Consider the following 14,959-nt stretch of genomic DNA (forward strand, 5'->3'; position numbering starts at 1 on the left):
TGGACAGATGCCCTCATTTTAATAACAGAGCAATCTGCTTGTCTGCATCCCATCTGTCTGAAAGCATTATAGTCAGAGTACCACATCCTTCAGACCAATTTTGCTAACTTCCATTATAGCTGCTTTCTCAGAATATGAAAAGAGGTTAGGGATGCAAGCTACTTTAGCTCTTTTTGCCTTCTTCTTTTGTATTCCAATCTTACCATTGCAAAGGCGTTTCATACATATTGAAAGCTGTGAATCTTAAGACATTTTCTTAAGCCTGTGTCTTACAGCTGAAGCCCCTGATCACAAAGTGCGGTGGTCAGAACATTAAATGGGCAAGTGTAATGTTAAAATGCACCAAACACGAAAGATTGGGGAGTGGGAGTGTTTTAACTATTATGAACCTGATATTCCTGGGTCCAGCATTTTACTGCTAATCTAGACTGTGACTTGCATTAATCACAATCAGACCAAGGTAACAGATAGTAGACTTACATGGACAGTACAAAATTATCTGTTTATTGTGCTTCCCCTTCCTCCAGAATTCAAGGTAAGTATACATCCCAATTTTAGTCTCACAACTATCTTGTAAGGTAAATTGGTACAGAGCTCCCTTCAGGTCAGCTTTTTCTGAAGAGTTCTTTGATTAAGGAGACAAATCACGAGGAAATATTGTGATTATTAACACCTGTACATCAAACCAGTGATGGGATTCATAACATTTTACTACTGGTTCTGTGGGCGTGGCTTGGTGGGCATGACTTGATGGGCGTGGCAGGTTACTGTAAAATCTCCATTCCCTCCCGATCAGCTGGGACTCGGGAGGCAGAGAATAGATGGGGGCAGGGCCAGTCAGAGGTGGTATTTACCGGTTCTCCAAACTACTCAAAATTTACGCTACTGGTTCTCCAAAACTGGTCACAACCTGCTGAATACCACCTCTGCATCAAACATGAAGAAACATTTTTTCCTACTATTCTCCAAAGTATTCTGAGGTATTAAATAAGAAATAGGCAGCTTGCACCTGAAATTTTTGAAACTTTAACCATATCCCCATAACTTTCACACAGATATATAGGTAATCCTCAGCTTACAACCCACAATTGAGCCCAAAATTTATGTTGAGTGAGAAATTTGTTAAGTGAGTTTTGCCTCATTTTACGACTTTTCTCACCACATTTGTTAACTGAATTACTGCAGTTCTTAAATTAGTAACACGGCTGAAAATTTTCCCTATTGATTTTGCTTGTCAGAAGGTCGCAAAAGGGGATCACATGACCCTGGGAGACTGCAATCGTCATAAATGTGAGTCATAAATTTTGATCATATGACCATGGGGATGTTGCAATGGTCGTAAGTGTGAAAAATGGTCGTAAGTTACTTTTCAGTGCCATTATAACTTTGAACGGTCACGCAACGAACTGTTGCAAGTCGAGGATTACCTGTGTGCTTAGAATTGTACTAGAAAGTACAATTCGATTTTTGATTTTTCCCCCCATCACCAGAATATGATTTGATAATAGCCATATCTCACAACCGTAGAATCTGTTGATCTTGCTGGACATTCAGCTGTGCCTTTAATTGAAGTTACTTGACAAATAGAGATTCGAAAAAATCGGTTTCATTTCTCAAAGGTACAGCCACACATGTTAGATTTCCACGGATCCCTTTCATTTCTTCTAAGTAGTTTGAAAGCACTGTAATTACGATGAGAAATAACGAAGCAAGAGTTTTTCGTTATTTCAACACTGTTATTGACTCAGAGAGACTTGCTTTTATCATGTGAGAAACGTGTGCAATATGTTGCTATTATCTTCTGCAACAAAGTGCCATAATCTTTTTGGTGAGGGTGAGTCCCAATTACCGCAATCCAGCATTAAATATACCATTAGGGGATATTGGCTGCCTTATCCAATAAAATGATGTTGGTTTAAATATTCTTAACTTAGACAACCAATTGATAACAAAATCATTTTGATGGGCTGATAATTGCATTATTTTGCCACCAAACAACAACTTTCATGATGTTATCGGTCCTTTAAAACAACCGTTTTTAAAAAAATAAAATATCTAATGTACTGCTGGTAGTCCTCAACTTAAGACAGCAATTGAGCCTAGAATTATTGTTGCTATGTGAGAAATTTGTTAAGTGAGTTTTGTCCCATTTTATAACTTTTCTTGCCACGTTTGTTAAGCAAATCACTGCAGTTGTTACATGAGTCAAATGGTTGTTAAGTGAAACTGACTTCCCCATTGACTTTGCTATTCAGAAAGTTACCAAAGGGATCATAAGACTCAGTGGCAACCGTCATAAATGTGAGTCAACTGCCAAGCATCTGAATTTTGATCATGTGACCATGGGGATGATGCAACGGTCGTAAGTGTGAAAAATGGTCATGTGACTTTTTTCATGTGGGTGGGGCACATGCGTGGGGGGCACTCACATTACATTTTGGGGATTGAGGCACATGAGGGTGCATTCATGGCGCACACTTCAGGCACTCAGCACCAAAAAGGTTAACCCTCACTGGTCTAGATGAACCAAGGATTGAAACTGGATGTATCAGCGCACAAAATATACGTATATTCTACTGAAATAGTGGTGGTGTTTATTAATGTCACATAGCCAATATTTTTTCTCTTCACTGCTAATGTGCTTGATTTATTTTATATGCCTCAAAAAAATATTTATGAGCATTGTAATGATAATTTAAAATATATTAAATATACAGAACAACCATGCCAGCAAAGCAAAAATTAATATAAAACTCAAAAAACAAAGCAACAGTCAAATAGAAAAACTGAAACCGCATGACTAGGAGTAAATGATTGCATTTGAAAACACTAAAGCTAAGCATCTAAAAATAAACCCCAGTGTCTATCAATTACTGCATGCCACTGTCAGATTATCTTTACTTGGAAGAACATTTCGCCAAAATAAGTCCTCTCTCTTATTTCCACCCTCTGTGTACACTTGTAAATAACCATAAAGCAGAATTTATATTAACTACAAACCATAGAAACAGAAACTAAAACCAAGGGGTAAAAAATAGCATCTGAATACTCTCCTAGGGTACCTCAACAACTATCTGTAAACAACTATCTGTAAACTCCCAAAGGTGCTTCTTCAGAGCTGAAGAAGCTTCTTTGATGAGAAACGAAATATCTTCAAAGAAAAAACAGAAAGTCCAGTTGCCTCTTGAAAAAGCACCTTTGGGACAATCATGACTTGGATGACTGAGAATCTCCATAGATATCTGTAAACTCCCGTCACCAGGTAAACAGTAAGGTCTTGAGGGCCTTCCACAAGGCTAATAAAGGGGGGGGGTTTACTGTCAGATCACCAGGGGGATTATCAGGAACACAAATGTAAATGATTATTTCTCTCTAGTATTTTTTCCCTCAGAAACAGCAATGAAGGTAGAGCAGGAAGGGGGGCAATTGGAAACCAGAGAGTACCCAAATCAAGTTTTCATTACAAATGGTTACCAAAGAATTGCAAGAATTACAGGTACTCCTCAACTTACAAAGAGTTCATTTAGTGACCATTCAACGTTACAACAAAAATGATTTATGACCGTTTTTCACAGTTACAACCTTTGTTGCATCCCCATGATGCTGTGATCAAAATTCAGATGTTTGGCAACTAACATGAATTTATGACAGTTGCAGTGTTCTGAGGTCATGTGATCTCTTTTGTGACCTTCTGACAAGCAAAGTCAATGGGGAAGCCAGATTCACCAGGTTACTAACTTATCAACTGCAGTGATTCACTTAACAATCGTGGCAAGAAAGGTCGCAAAATGGAGCAAAACTCACTTAACAAATATTTCACTTAACACCAGAAATTTTGGGCTCAATTGTGTTCATAAGTCAAGGACTTCCTGTCTAGTAGAATCATTATTGTTTTCTGGCTGGGGAATTCTGGGAGTTGAAGTCCACGCATCTTCAGGTGACCAAGGTTGAGAAACACTGATTCACATAAGTCACACATTTCTTTATTTACTTTCCATTCTATTAGTTACTCCTGCTGCAGCTCAGATTCTTAAAATATTACCAACACATCTTTATAAATCTTTCATAAGTTAAAAATATAGACAAGAAGAAAAAAAAAACCTGAGAAATCTAATCCAGTGTGTTTCTAAATGTGTGTAAATGTGGGAAAGAGAAGGAATTTCCTTTGAAAATTGGCTTGTACTTTGGCTAAAGATGTTCTGTCCCTGGTCTTTTCTTCTATCCTAACCATTTTATTACAAAGCATATCATTGTAAAGTATAAAGTAATATTGTTTTGTAGAAAAGACACATTGTTCAAATACAAGATGTGAAGAGTACCATTATTTAGTAAGTAATTGGTAGCTTTTGTTTTCCTTTGTTCAACAGTGTATTTCTGAAGAATTGAACCCTATCAACAACTCAAATGAAAAATGGAGATAACGGCATGCTTCAGAGTTTGTCAAGTATGAACCACTCAGAGTTAAAATTAGCTTTTGTAAAAAAAAAAAAATTAAACACCTTTTTCTGATACTCGGTTGTTATATTTGTCTCACAATGAGTATAAATCTACATATATGGTAAATCGTATGGTGATGAGGTGATGTGCCATCTCATTACCATACAAGGTGACATTTCAAAAATGACCAGAAAAGGACCTGAATCCATATAAAACACTCAACATTTCAGTGATTTTTTTTCTGAATGAATAAATTTCTGCACAAAATAATCTAACAAATTCATATATTGTAATTTCATATACTTCTTTTCAGATCCTCTACATTTACTTTATGGCAATGCATGGTTAACAATAGTACTATTACTGGCAACTCAAGGATACCATTCTAACAGGAAGTTATAAATTATGAAAGTGTTGGGTAAATAAAATGGAATTTATTTTCTTCACTTAAACTAAACATGGGGGACCAAAAACTGGTAATTCATAATTTCAATTTTGAAGGTAACCCAGATAGTTGAGAGTATTTGAACTGTTGTTACCTCAATGCCAAGTTCCATCAGTAGACAGGGAAAGCTTCCAGATGCTTCATGTTTAAAGTCTTCAGAATTGCTTATTACAATTCATATGCCATTGGCAATGGATACCTCTTAAACAAATGTATGTACTTGTGCAAAAGGCAAGGGAATGCAGATATGTTCAATGAGTACTTACATATACATGAAATGCTTACTAGGCTCTTAACTTTTTAGTTAAAGGTTAAGGTTCCCCCACATGTGCATGCTAGTCATTTCTGGCTCTAGGGGCAGTGCTCATCTCCGTTTCTAAGCCAAAGAGCCAGTGCTGTCTGAAGACGTCTCCATGGTCATGTGGCCGGCATGACTTAACACCGAAGCCACACAGAGCACTGTTACCTTCCCATCAAAGTGGTCCCTATTTTTCTACTTGATTTTTTAACGTGCTTTCGAACTGCTAGGTTGGCAGAAGCTGGGACAACTAACAGGAGCTAACTCCGTTACTCAGCACTAGGGATTCAAACCGCTGAACTGGCGACCTTCTGATTGACAAGCTCAGCATCTTAGTCACTGAGCCATCATATCCCTATCTTTTAGTTACTTTTGCTTAAAAATAATTTGATATTGAAATGCTGCTAAACTACCGTATTTTTCAGACTATAAATGCACCTTTTCCCCCCTAAAAGAGGGTGAAAATTTGGGTGCGCCTTATACACTGAATGTAGCCCCACCCACCCAACAGCCCCAACCTTTTGGACTCTGCCTCCCAGCAATTTACCTCTTTGCAGCAAATGGGGGCTTGCAAGACTTCAATAGGCTATAGCAATCCCTGCAGCCTGAAACAGCTGATGATCGGGAGAAATTGAAGTGAAATTTGCTGTTTGCTCCACAAGGCAAATTTCTGGGAGGCAGAAGCAGATTTTTTTTCTTGTGCTAATAAGGTTGTTTGCTGCAAGGAGATAAGTCAACAACTATAAATGCCTATAGAATGTTCAAATTATTAGACTTATTTTTTTAAAGACTGCTTTATTATTCTAGACAATTTAACAAAATGAAGAAGCTTTTTTAAAAAAATGTTTGATCTGAAGAGGCCCAGTGCTATTGTTTTAAAAAGTGCTATTCTTTTAAATAGCAGAGAATAACTATACTTCCAGAAAGCACATCAATTTTAACAGCATCTGTACAAGTATAGTCTGAAATATACCACTGCAAACAGTGTATATTGTCTATGCTGTTTGTTGCAAGGAGGCAAATTGCAGGGAGGCAGAGGCAGATATTTTTCCCTTGTTTTCCTCCTTTGGAGCGTGTTGTACTCCGAAAAATATGGTATATATCTTTAATATCATATTTATTTTCAAAATAATGTATCCACAGTATACTCCATAGCTTCTTCTAAATGAAGGTTGGTTGCAGTTCATGTTTGAGTATGCACCCATTTTCTCAGGAAATAAAGGAGAAAAAGAAAGTTGGTTAAGTGGTGACTAACTGGAGGGATTTAACTATAGATTAGGATCGAGATGTTCATGCAACTTTGTATTTCTGGGAGGAAAGCTGGGCCAGAAATAAGGTGGAAATAATCTCAGGAATACTTATGACCACATATAAACTATGACAGGAACAATTAATTTAATACCACAGATAGTATAGGCAAAATTTTGTTGCTACATCCTCTCTCTTGGATCTTATGCATAGCATCACATTCTTTTATGACCAAAATGAAGGGAAACTTTATAAAGGAATCATCCTACACAGCAGGATTATATGTGGTCTTTAGAATCTGCAGGTACAAACTTGCATCCCAATGAACGAGCTATTCCCAGCTATTAAACTAAATGGCAAGTTTCATATTGATTTCCCTGGAGTAATATTTGCAACATTAACCCAGCCCATCTGCTGAAAAATAAACCTGAAGAATTGTTTTAAAATCTATCATCAGCGCTAACATATTTGTGAAAAACTCCATTGGATAATCAATACCAGCCATTAACACACCCCAAACGACATCTAAAAAGCCACGTACAACAGGCCCTATAAATATCACACACAGAACAACACACACTCTGCTAGGGAGAAGTACCCTGAAGATGGGCTCCAGCACGACTCCAAAAGCTCGTAAGTCAAAACCTCTGGTCCCAGTGACCAGCCCAGACTGGATCCTGCAATCAATATTTGCCATTGGTGAACTTTTAGGTTGCACGACACATGTGTTAGTAATCTGCTAAGGAGAGCACATTGTTTTTACAGACCCAAGAGATGGAGGTGATACCTTTTCCAGCTGTTGGATTCCTTCTTCCACACAACATACTGAGGCCACCGTTCGGAGTATTTGAGGATATAGGCATCTGAAGCAATCTTGACGGCAGATTTTAAGCAAGGCAACAATACCTCCTTCCTACAAGAAAAAAAAATCAGTAAATAAGCTGCAATAAGACTACAAGTTAAGAAGAAGAAAAATAGTTCAATAGAAGAAGCCATGTTCTAGAATCAGGTCCCAGTATAGTCCCTGTGTGCTCCAGCATCTGTATCAAAATGCCCCAACAGGCTTTCTAATTGCCTTTTTTTAAAAGCATTTTAATTAAAAATAAAGGACACGGTATTCTGCAAAACAAAGAAACATCCTCATGCATAATTTTTATTTCCAGGAATGTTGCTGGACTCCAGGTAAACCCCAGAGGCATTTTTAGAAAATAAAATGGTGGTTGGCTCTGACTCAGTACTTGTTTGGCAGTGTGCCTCAAGTTCAGGGGGGGGAAATAGTAATAGAAAGCAACTAAGAGATTATATGAAGTGACGGAAAATAACTTCTCTGCTTTGCCTTCTGCTAAATAAGTATTTTGTAATTGGTTGAGTCTATTACGGTAGCCATAAAATGGTCTCCAAATTCCAAATGTATGGATTAATCAAAAAGAAAATGTTGCTGAAGGAGAAACTAGGCAACCATTTATCACAAATGTTTTTTTTGGTGGGGGGGTGATGCAGTGTTTTAAATGATTCCTTCCAATGGTGGATTCCGGATCCCGTCGCAAGTGGTACGCTGTGCATGGGGCCGGGTGTCCTGCTTAACATTGCCCAGGCTAATTCTTTATATAGTGACTACCTGCATAGACCCAGTTCACAATTTGTTCAGCAATTAGATTTTCATGTGTTAAAAAATATGTGCTCCTTAAAGTTTGCATCTTGCTGTAGTGGAAACATAGCTGCTTATCTCATCATAATCTCAAAATAAAATTAAACAGTTTGTAGTAGCTTGAATGTCTCTAAATTGATGCTAAAACTGAATGCTCTCTAGAGGACATTGTTTTATTCGTTCTCAAGAAAAGGAAACAACAGAGAGAGAGGAGAGAGGGAGTGGGGGGAGGAGTCTCCCAGCTGGGTTTGTGCCTGAGGGAGGAAATAAGGAAATAACAGGACTAGAATTTACTGCCTCCAGGTTTCTAATCTGGTGTTTTAACCATTAAACCAATTGGTTGTCTTCATTCCTTTATTCCACCAATGAAATCTTTGTGCCTCCTTGCCAAATGGTGGCACATTTATCCATTCCAAACTCCATTGCAATATTTTGGCTGTGCATACAGCACTGAGAAGTGATTCCATTTTAGGTCTTTTGCCATATAGCTTCAGGTCATTCATGTAAAGGAAGTGTTTTTCCTTGCAGATGGTTTTGATGTTAGGTAGTCAGTGGCTAAGATGCTAAGCTTGTAGATCAGAAACGTCGGCAGTTCAGTGGTTCAAATCCCTAGTGCCATGTAACTGAGTAAACTCCTATTGCTTGTCCCAGCTTCTGCCAACCTAGCAGTTTGAAAGCATGTAAAAATGCAAGTAGAAAAATAGGAACCATCTTTGGTGTGAAGGTAACAGTGTTCCATGCGCCTTCGGCATTTAGTCATGCCGGCCACATGACCATGGAGACGTCTTTGGACAGCGCTGGCTCTTTGGCTTTGAAACATAGCACTGCCCCCTAGAGTCAGGAACAACTAGCACATATGTGCGAGGGGAACCTTTACCTTTTAGTCATGGCCTAACTTGGTCAGTATTGCTGATAGAGGAATCAATGCAGTGACAGACAGCAGTGGTGAGAGTGGGTCTCCTTGAAAGATTCCTCTCTTGATATTAACTGCTCCCAGTTTATCATCATTGACCAACACCTATGGTTTCCATTCAAACCAAACTTCTGATGTTTCTATTGATTCCTGTTATTTATAGGCACTTGATTATCTAATCATGTAAAAGGGAGTAGACTGGATTCTTATAATCAATGCAAACTACATTCAGGTTGGTCTTCTTTTTCTTGCAGTTTTCCAAAATCACCTTTTTAATTAGAAACTGGGCTTTTGCTTCTCTGCTGATCTGATCCTTTATTTCATTATTATTTTACAATCTAGTTTATAACACTGAGGTTTCCAGATAGTCTCTCATTCAAAAACTAATTAGATCCGATCCATTCTAAACTCCAAGCCAATCTCTGGCAATATATAATTCTGAAGGTTCAATATAAAAACTGGCTAGTGTAGAAATAATCTTAAATCTGCTTAGCCCTACAGAAAGTTTATTACCGACTAGATGGGAATTATTTGCAGATAAATGTAATTAGGATTTTGACCTAAATGGTTTTCAGTTTTGTAAAATAATCCTCTTTCATTTGTAGCATATGGCTACAAAGGAATTCAGAAAGCTTTATTGGCACAGATACAACCAAAAATGTGAATGAAATTCTATTGATTTCTGGAATTAATACCACAAGCAAAGACTTTATTTTCAAATCACTCACTCACTGCAGTTGGGCGCTATATGCAACAGCAAAAGAACATAGATTGCTATGAACATTGTCACATATAAAAATAGCTTGATGCTTCTTTTTATGCCACTTTTAATCTTGAAAAATGGAAACAATAGATTATTTATTCAGAGCCTTCAGTCAACCGCTATTCCTGATGACTATGTAGACCAGTGGTTCCCAAACTTGGCAACTTTAAGACTTGTGGACTTCAACTCCCAGAATTCTCCAGCCAACCACTGATGTAGACAAATGATTTGGAGATTTTTCAGAAGTGCCACTGCCTTCTTCCTAGGTCTGAGGGAGAGTCACTGGCCTCCAGCTGGCTTTGTGCCTACAAACGTAAGTCTTTTGGTTTCTGGCCTGGGGCCTTTAACCAAACTGCTTCTCTATTATTTATTAGGATAATTTATAACTTGCCCTTTTAGAATAAAAATCTTCCCAAAGGAGCTTTAAAACAATGAGCATTGAAGACTCCATTTGCCAGGAGAGACATTATTTTTAATAACTTTCTATTCTGGGAGAAAGTAAATATCTGAGTAACCAGCTCATCATCTCTGGAAAGTGAGAGGGCACCATACTGCATTGGCACTTCAAACCATGCTCTAGGCCATAGTAGAACTGCACTTACTTACTTACTTACTTACTTACTTACTTACTTACTTCTGATCTTCCTCCATCAAGAACAAGTCTGAAGATTTCAAACAAACATTTGTTTGGCAAATAAAGAGGCTTGAATAACTATATTTGTGATAATGTTAAGAGAGCAGAAGCCCTTTCAGATTTACTACATACAGCCAAGTTCATAATTTTAATTTTGTTCCATCATGCTTAGGAGAGATAAACTCTTCATTCATGAGTAGGAAGTAAGGATAAACATAATTGCTTTATCCCTCTCCATCAGCATCCCCACTGTTTTTTACATGTAGAAAATAACTTAAGTGCATAATCCTCTTACAATCATCATAATGTTGGAAAGCTGGCATAAACCACTAAAGGGTTGTCATCCCTGCTGTTTTGACTTCTTTTTGCAAAATAAAAAAAAATGAAACAGTTGCTGGTGTTTTAATACTTCTCTATTATAGCCTAAGGATATATTTTCCCCCCTTTCAATTTCAAAGTAGCTCAAGTTAAATTCAGTCTGAAATCTTGGCCTTGGTATTTGCTGATTATGGTAGATTGGATTTTTGTTACAAAAATTGGCTAATATTTACTAAGTATGTAAAGTAAAAAGTTGAGATTGCAATTTTGGTATTTTACTGTGCTGAAAAAAGTTGGAAGTCAATGCTTTTGTTTTCCTTGTCCCCTTCTTTCTACACTCCTTTTTTTACCTTCCAATTTCCTTACCACCTTAATTTTCTCGAGAGAAGGCAAATACACGTGTCCCAGGATAATGTTGCAGAATCCAATCTGGGTCAGTCACTGGGAGGAAAGGTTTTTTCTTCTGAGCTTTCAGAGTCATGCTGAAGAGAAGCACACACTCTGCTAAGGAGAATTTCCCTGAAGATGAGCTCCAGCACAAGTCCAAAAGCTTGAAACACAAAACCTCTGCTCCCGGTGACCGACCCTTTATTGCAACCTTTATTTTCATTTATATTGTATTTATTTATTATTAGTTTGTCAAACATGTACAGGATAGCAGGCATAAGTCTGAACATTGGACATAAACAAAGGAAATGAATACAAGTAAATGGGGACAATAGGACAGGGATGGTAGGCACACTGGTGCGCTTATGCACGCCCACCTTACAGACCTCTTAGGAATGGAGTGTGGTCCACGGTAGACAGTTTAAGGTTGGAGCTGTGGGGTTTGAGAATGTAATAATGGAGTCAGGTAGAGCATTCCAGGCATTGACCACTCTGTTGCTGAAGTTGTATTTTCTGCAATCGAGTTTGGAACGGTTTACCTTGAGATTGCATCAATTGTTTGCCCATGTATTATGGTGGTTGAAGTTGAAGTAATCGTTGACAGGTAGGACATTATAGCAGACAATTTGGTGTACTATGCTTAGGTTTGACCACAAGAGGCATAGTTCCAGGTTGTCCAAGCCCAAAATTTTGAGCCTGGTAGCGTAAGGGATTCTATTGCGAGCAGAGGAGATGGAGTATTCTTCTTGTGAAATACCTCTGGGCCTGTTGGATCATATTAATGTTTGATATACGGTGTGGATTCCAGGCAGATGAGCTGTATTCGAGAATTGGTCTGGCAAAGGTTTTGTATGCCCTAGTTAGCAGTACAATGTTGCCAGAGAAGACAATTCGGACTTCTTTTCTGGCAGCCCGGGCACATTGTAGTATTTTAAATTATTATCTTAATTAAAAAATTTAAAAAATATAAAATTTAATCTGAGTTTACAAACTGCCATGTTCTTCTGAATCTCACATTTCCAATACTGTATAAATCAAATGACAGATTTAAGGGCAGTAGGTTATGTGGACATATAGTTTAAAGATGAGAAGAAGCTGAACCTTTTCATAAACCTAAGACAAAATTTATTGGGAAAAATAAATTGCTTAACATTTTAAAGACTTCTTGTTCTCAGATTTTAAATGGTTTTGCTGGAAGAGCAGGCATAATAAAGAGGATTTCTAACTAGCAGACTAAGAAGGATTTTGATGGTGACCTATTCAATTTCTTTTATTAAACGCCATTGATTTTCACACTATTACCTGTAATAATAGACAAATAAATTTATTTGTGACTCTCTGTGAAATAAAATAAGTAAATTTCATTTATTTAAAATCTATATTTGATCAGACATGTTTGGTGAGGAAAATGTCTAGACATATAGGCATTCATAAGGCCAGTTTTGACTTTTAAAAAATCAATGATTTTGGGAAAAGAATTGTTGGTGATATAAATCATATCCTAAAAAAACCATTGTGAGTATTAAAGAGTACTTTGATCTTACCTGAAATAAAAGCTAAATAAATCTAACAAAGAATTTATAAGATAAGAATCCATTCTTAACTTTTATCATTTGTGATCTCAAAGTTTTTGCCCATTTTGTTCTATTATATTGGTTCCTTAAAATGAGCTAATATGTAAAGAATTAGTAAAGAATGAGTACTTCTATAATGCAGTACAAGTGCTAAGGAACAAAACAGCAGTGACTTTTAGCAGGTCTTTGAGTCAACAACTTTAAATTCTCTTCTTTCTTTGGGGAGCTAACTTCTTTTTTCAGTTCAGCTTTTCCACTAGAACTTCTCTCATTTTAGACAGTTTTTATTGAACACATGCTTCTATCATGCCTGATTCATATAAAATAAGAGAGAAATCTTAGATATGCAATGTAAAGTCACATTAAAAAATATTACAACTGCTGTACCCTGAATGAGCTTTGATACTTCCATTCAGACAGAATTGTTTTTTCAATTTTTTCCACAAGTCTACAAAAAGGAGTAATAGCATTAGCCTAAATTATGTTGAGTGTCAATTTGGTGTAGTAGTGAAAGGGACCGGGCTAAAAACTAGGAGACTATGAATTCTAGTCCTGTCTTAGACATGAAATAAAATAGGTGTCTATGAGCCAGTCAGTCTTTCTCGGCCCCAAGAAGTAAATGGCAATCTAGGTGTTGCTAAGCAAACTGTACAGACAAGCCCACATGGTCACTAGGATTCAAAACTGACTTAAAGGCACACATATACATACAAAGGTAGTGAGAATTATGCAGAAATAGTGCTAAAATCTGAAATGCTAAGCATCGTTATGTAGATGATGCTTCTTGCATTATAATTGTCAGTACACTCAAATCTATTCACCATTAACTGTTTGTCCTGCCAGGAAGGGAACATGTAGTAAAATTAGAGCTATGTTTGGGTGCAATATTTCTCCTTTTATCTAGTCTACATGTTCCCTACAACAGTGGTGGATTTCTACTGGTTCTGATCAGTTCGGCCGAACCGGTAGCTCTGATTGCAAGCCAAGAGCGAATCGGTTCTCTGTTTCCATGAAAGTGGGCCCGTCCTCCTGCCCCCGGGTTATACTGACTGTTATTTCTGCTTTCGAAGCCCAGCTGAACAATGGCAGCAGATTGAATTTCCACTACTCAGCTAGTAACCTTGCTCCTTTCCTTGTTTGCATTGCGGAAGTTCAATTTTTGCTAAAGTGCAAAGTGTGCATGAAGCGAACCAGTTGTTCAGCTGATAGGAACCCACCCCTGCCCTATAAATATGAGGGGAGGTGTATTTTGTCCCACAGTCTCATAATCACTGCTGGAGAATGAAAGTATGGAGAGATGGGGAATGTACATGTTGAGATAAAATGACACCCAATGCGGTAATACTGTATTTTTCGGAGTATAAGATACACCTTTTTCCCTCAAAAAAGAGGCTGAAAATCTGGATGCATCTTTTACACTGAATACAGCATTTTTTGTCTCCCAAAACTCCACCCCTTCACCAAAATGGCCGTGGATAGCCTTTAGAAGGCTTTCAGAGAGCTCCTAGGGGCTGAAATGAGCGAAAAACGGCCCTTTTTTTTGCCAAACCCCAGCCTCCAGCAGCACTCTATAAGCTTCCTAAAGGCTATCCATGCCCTCTTTTTTGACAAAAAATGGGCTTGTTTTCATGAAAAACAGGACAGTTATTGCTCATTCCCCCCCCCCGGAGCACTCTACAAGCCTCCTAAGGGCTATTCTTGCCCTTTTGGGGGGGGGAATGGACCCATTTTCACGAAAAACTGGGCATTTTGGGGAGGTTTGCAGAGCACAAAAACTTTTTTTTATTTTCCTCTTCAAAACCTTGCTGCGTCTTATACTCTGGTGCATCTTATACTCCGAAAAATATGGTAATTCTTAAATTTTAAGAAAAATAGCCTATGATGTTGCTTATTTTCTCTGGAAAGAAACATCTACATTTTAATGTTTGGAGGAGAGAGACAAAACATTACAATAGGAGGCCACCCACAACACAAATAGTTGTTCTAGAATCATCCCAAGGGTAACTTGCCTTTGCAATGATGCGACACAAATGGGATCCTTCTTGAGTAAGGCTGAATAAGTTGCTTACAGCTGATTCTACAGAGTAGAGGTTATCTGATGAATGTATTTCTTTCACCAAGTTCTGTGTAACAAACCAAGAACAGAAAGAAATAATTGTAAAACGTTGTTCATGGGGTATTTGGAGAGCTGACATTCCGACTGGAAAGAAAAATACTACTGTTCCTCAGATACAATATTCAGAGTACGACCTTTCATAGAAAAATAACTTTATTAGGACACAAATATCTGAAAA

The 14,959-nt window shown here is 37.6% G+C and overlaps 1 protein-coding gene across 1 annotated transcript in view; it reads right to left on the reverse strand.

Moving 5' to 3' along the window:
• The window catches only part of INSC (INSC spindle orientation adaptor protein), an 86,881-nt gene that overhangs the window by 40,688 nt on the left and 31,234 nt on the right, over positions 1 to 14,959 (reverse strand). The window contains exons 5-6 of the mRNA XM_087717476.1: positions 14,675 to 14,788; positions 7,216 to 7,341 (exon numbers count right to left, since the gene is read on the reverse strand). Of these exons, the coding sequence (XP_087573602.1) occupies positions 7,216 to 7,341; positions 14,675 to 14,788 (240 nt within the window). The remainder of the gene's footprint in view (positions 1 to 7,215; positions 7,342 to 14,674; positions 14,789 to 14,959) is intronic.

This window comes from Thamnophis sirtalis, unplaced genomic scaffold (assembly GCF_051295495.1).
Source record: "Thamnophis sirtalis isolate CommonGarterSnake01/CBP01778 unplaced genomic scaffold, rThaSir2_p1.2 scaffold_1, whole genome shotgun sequence".
NCBI classification, from domain to species: Eukaryota; Metazoa; Chordata; class Lepidosauria; order Squamata; family Natricidae; genus Thamnophis; species Thamnophis sirtalis.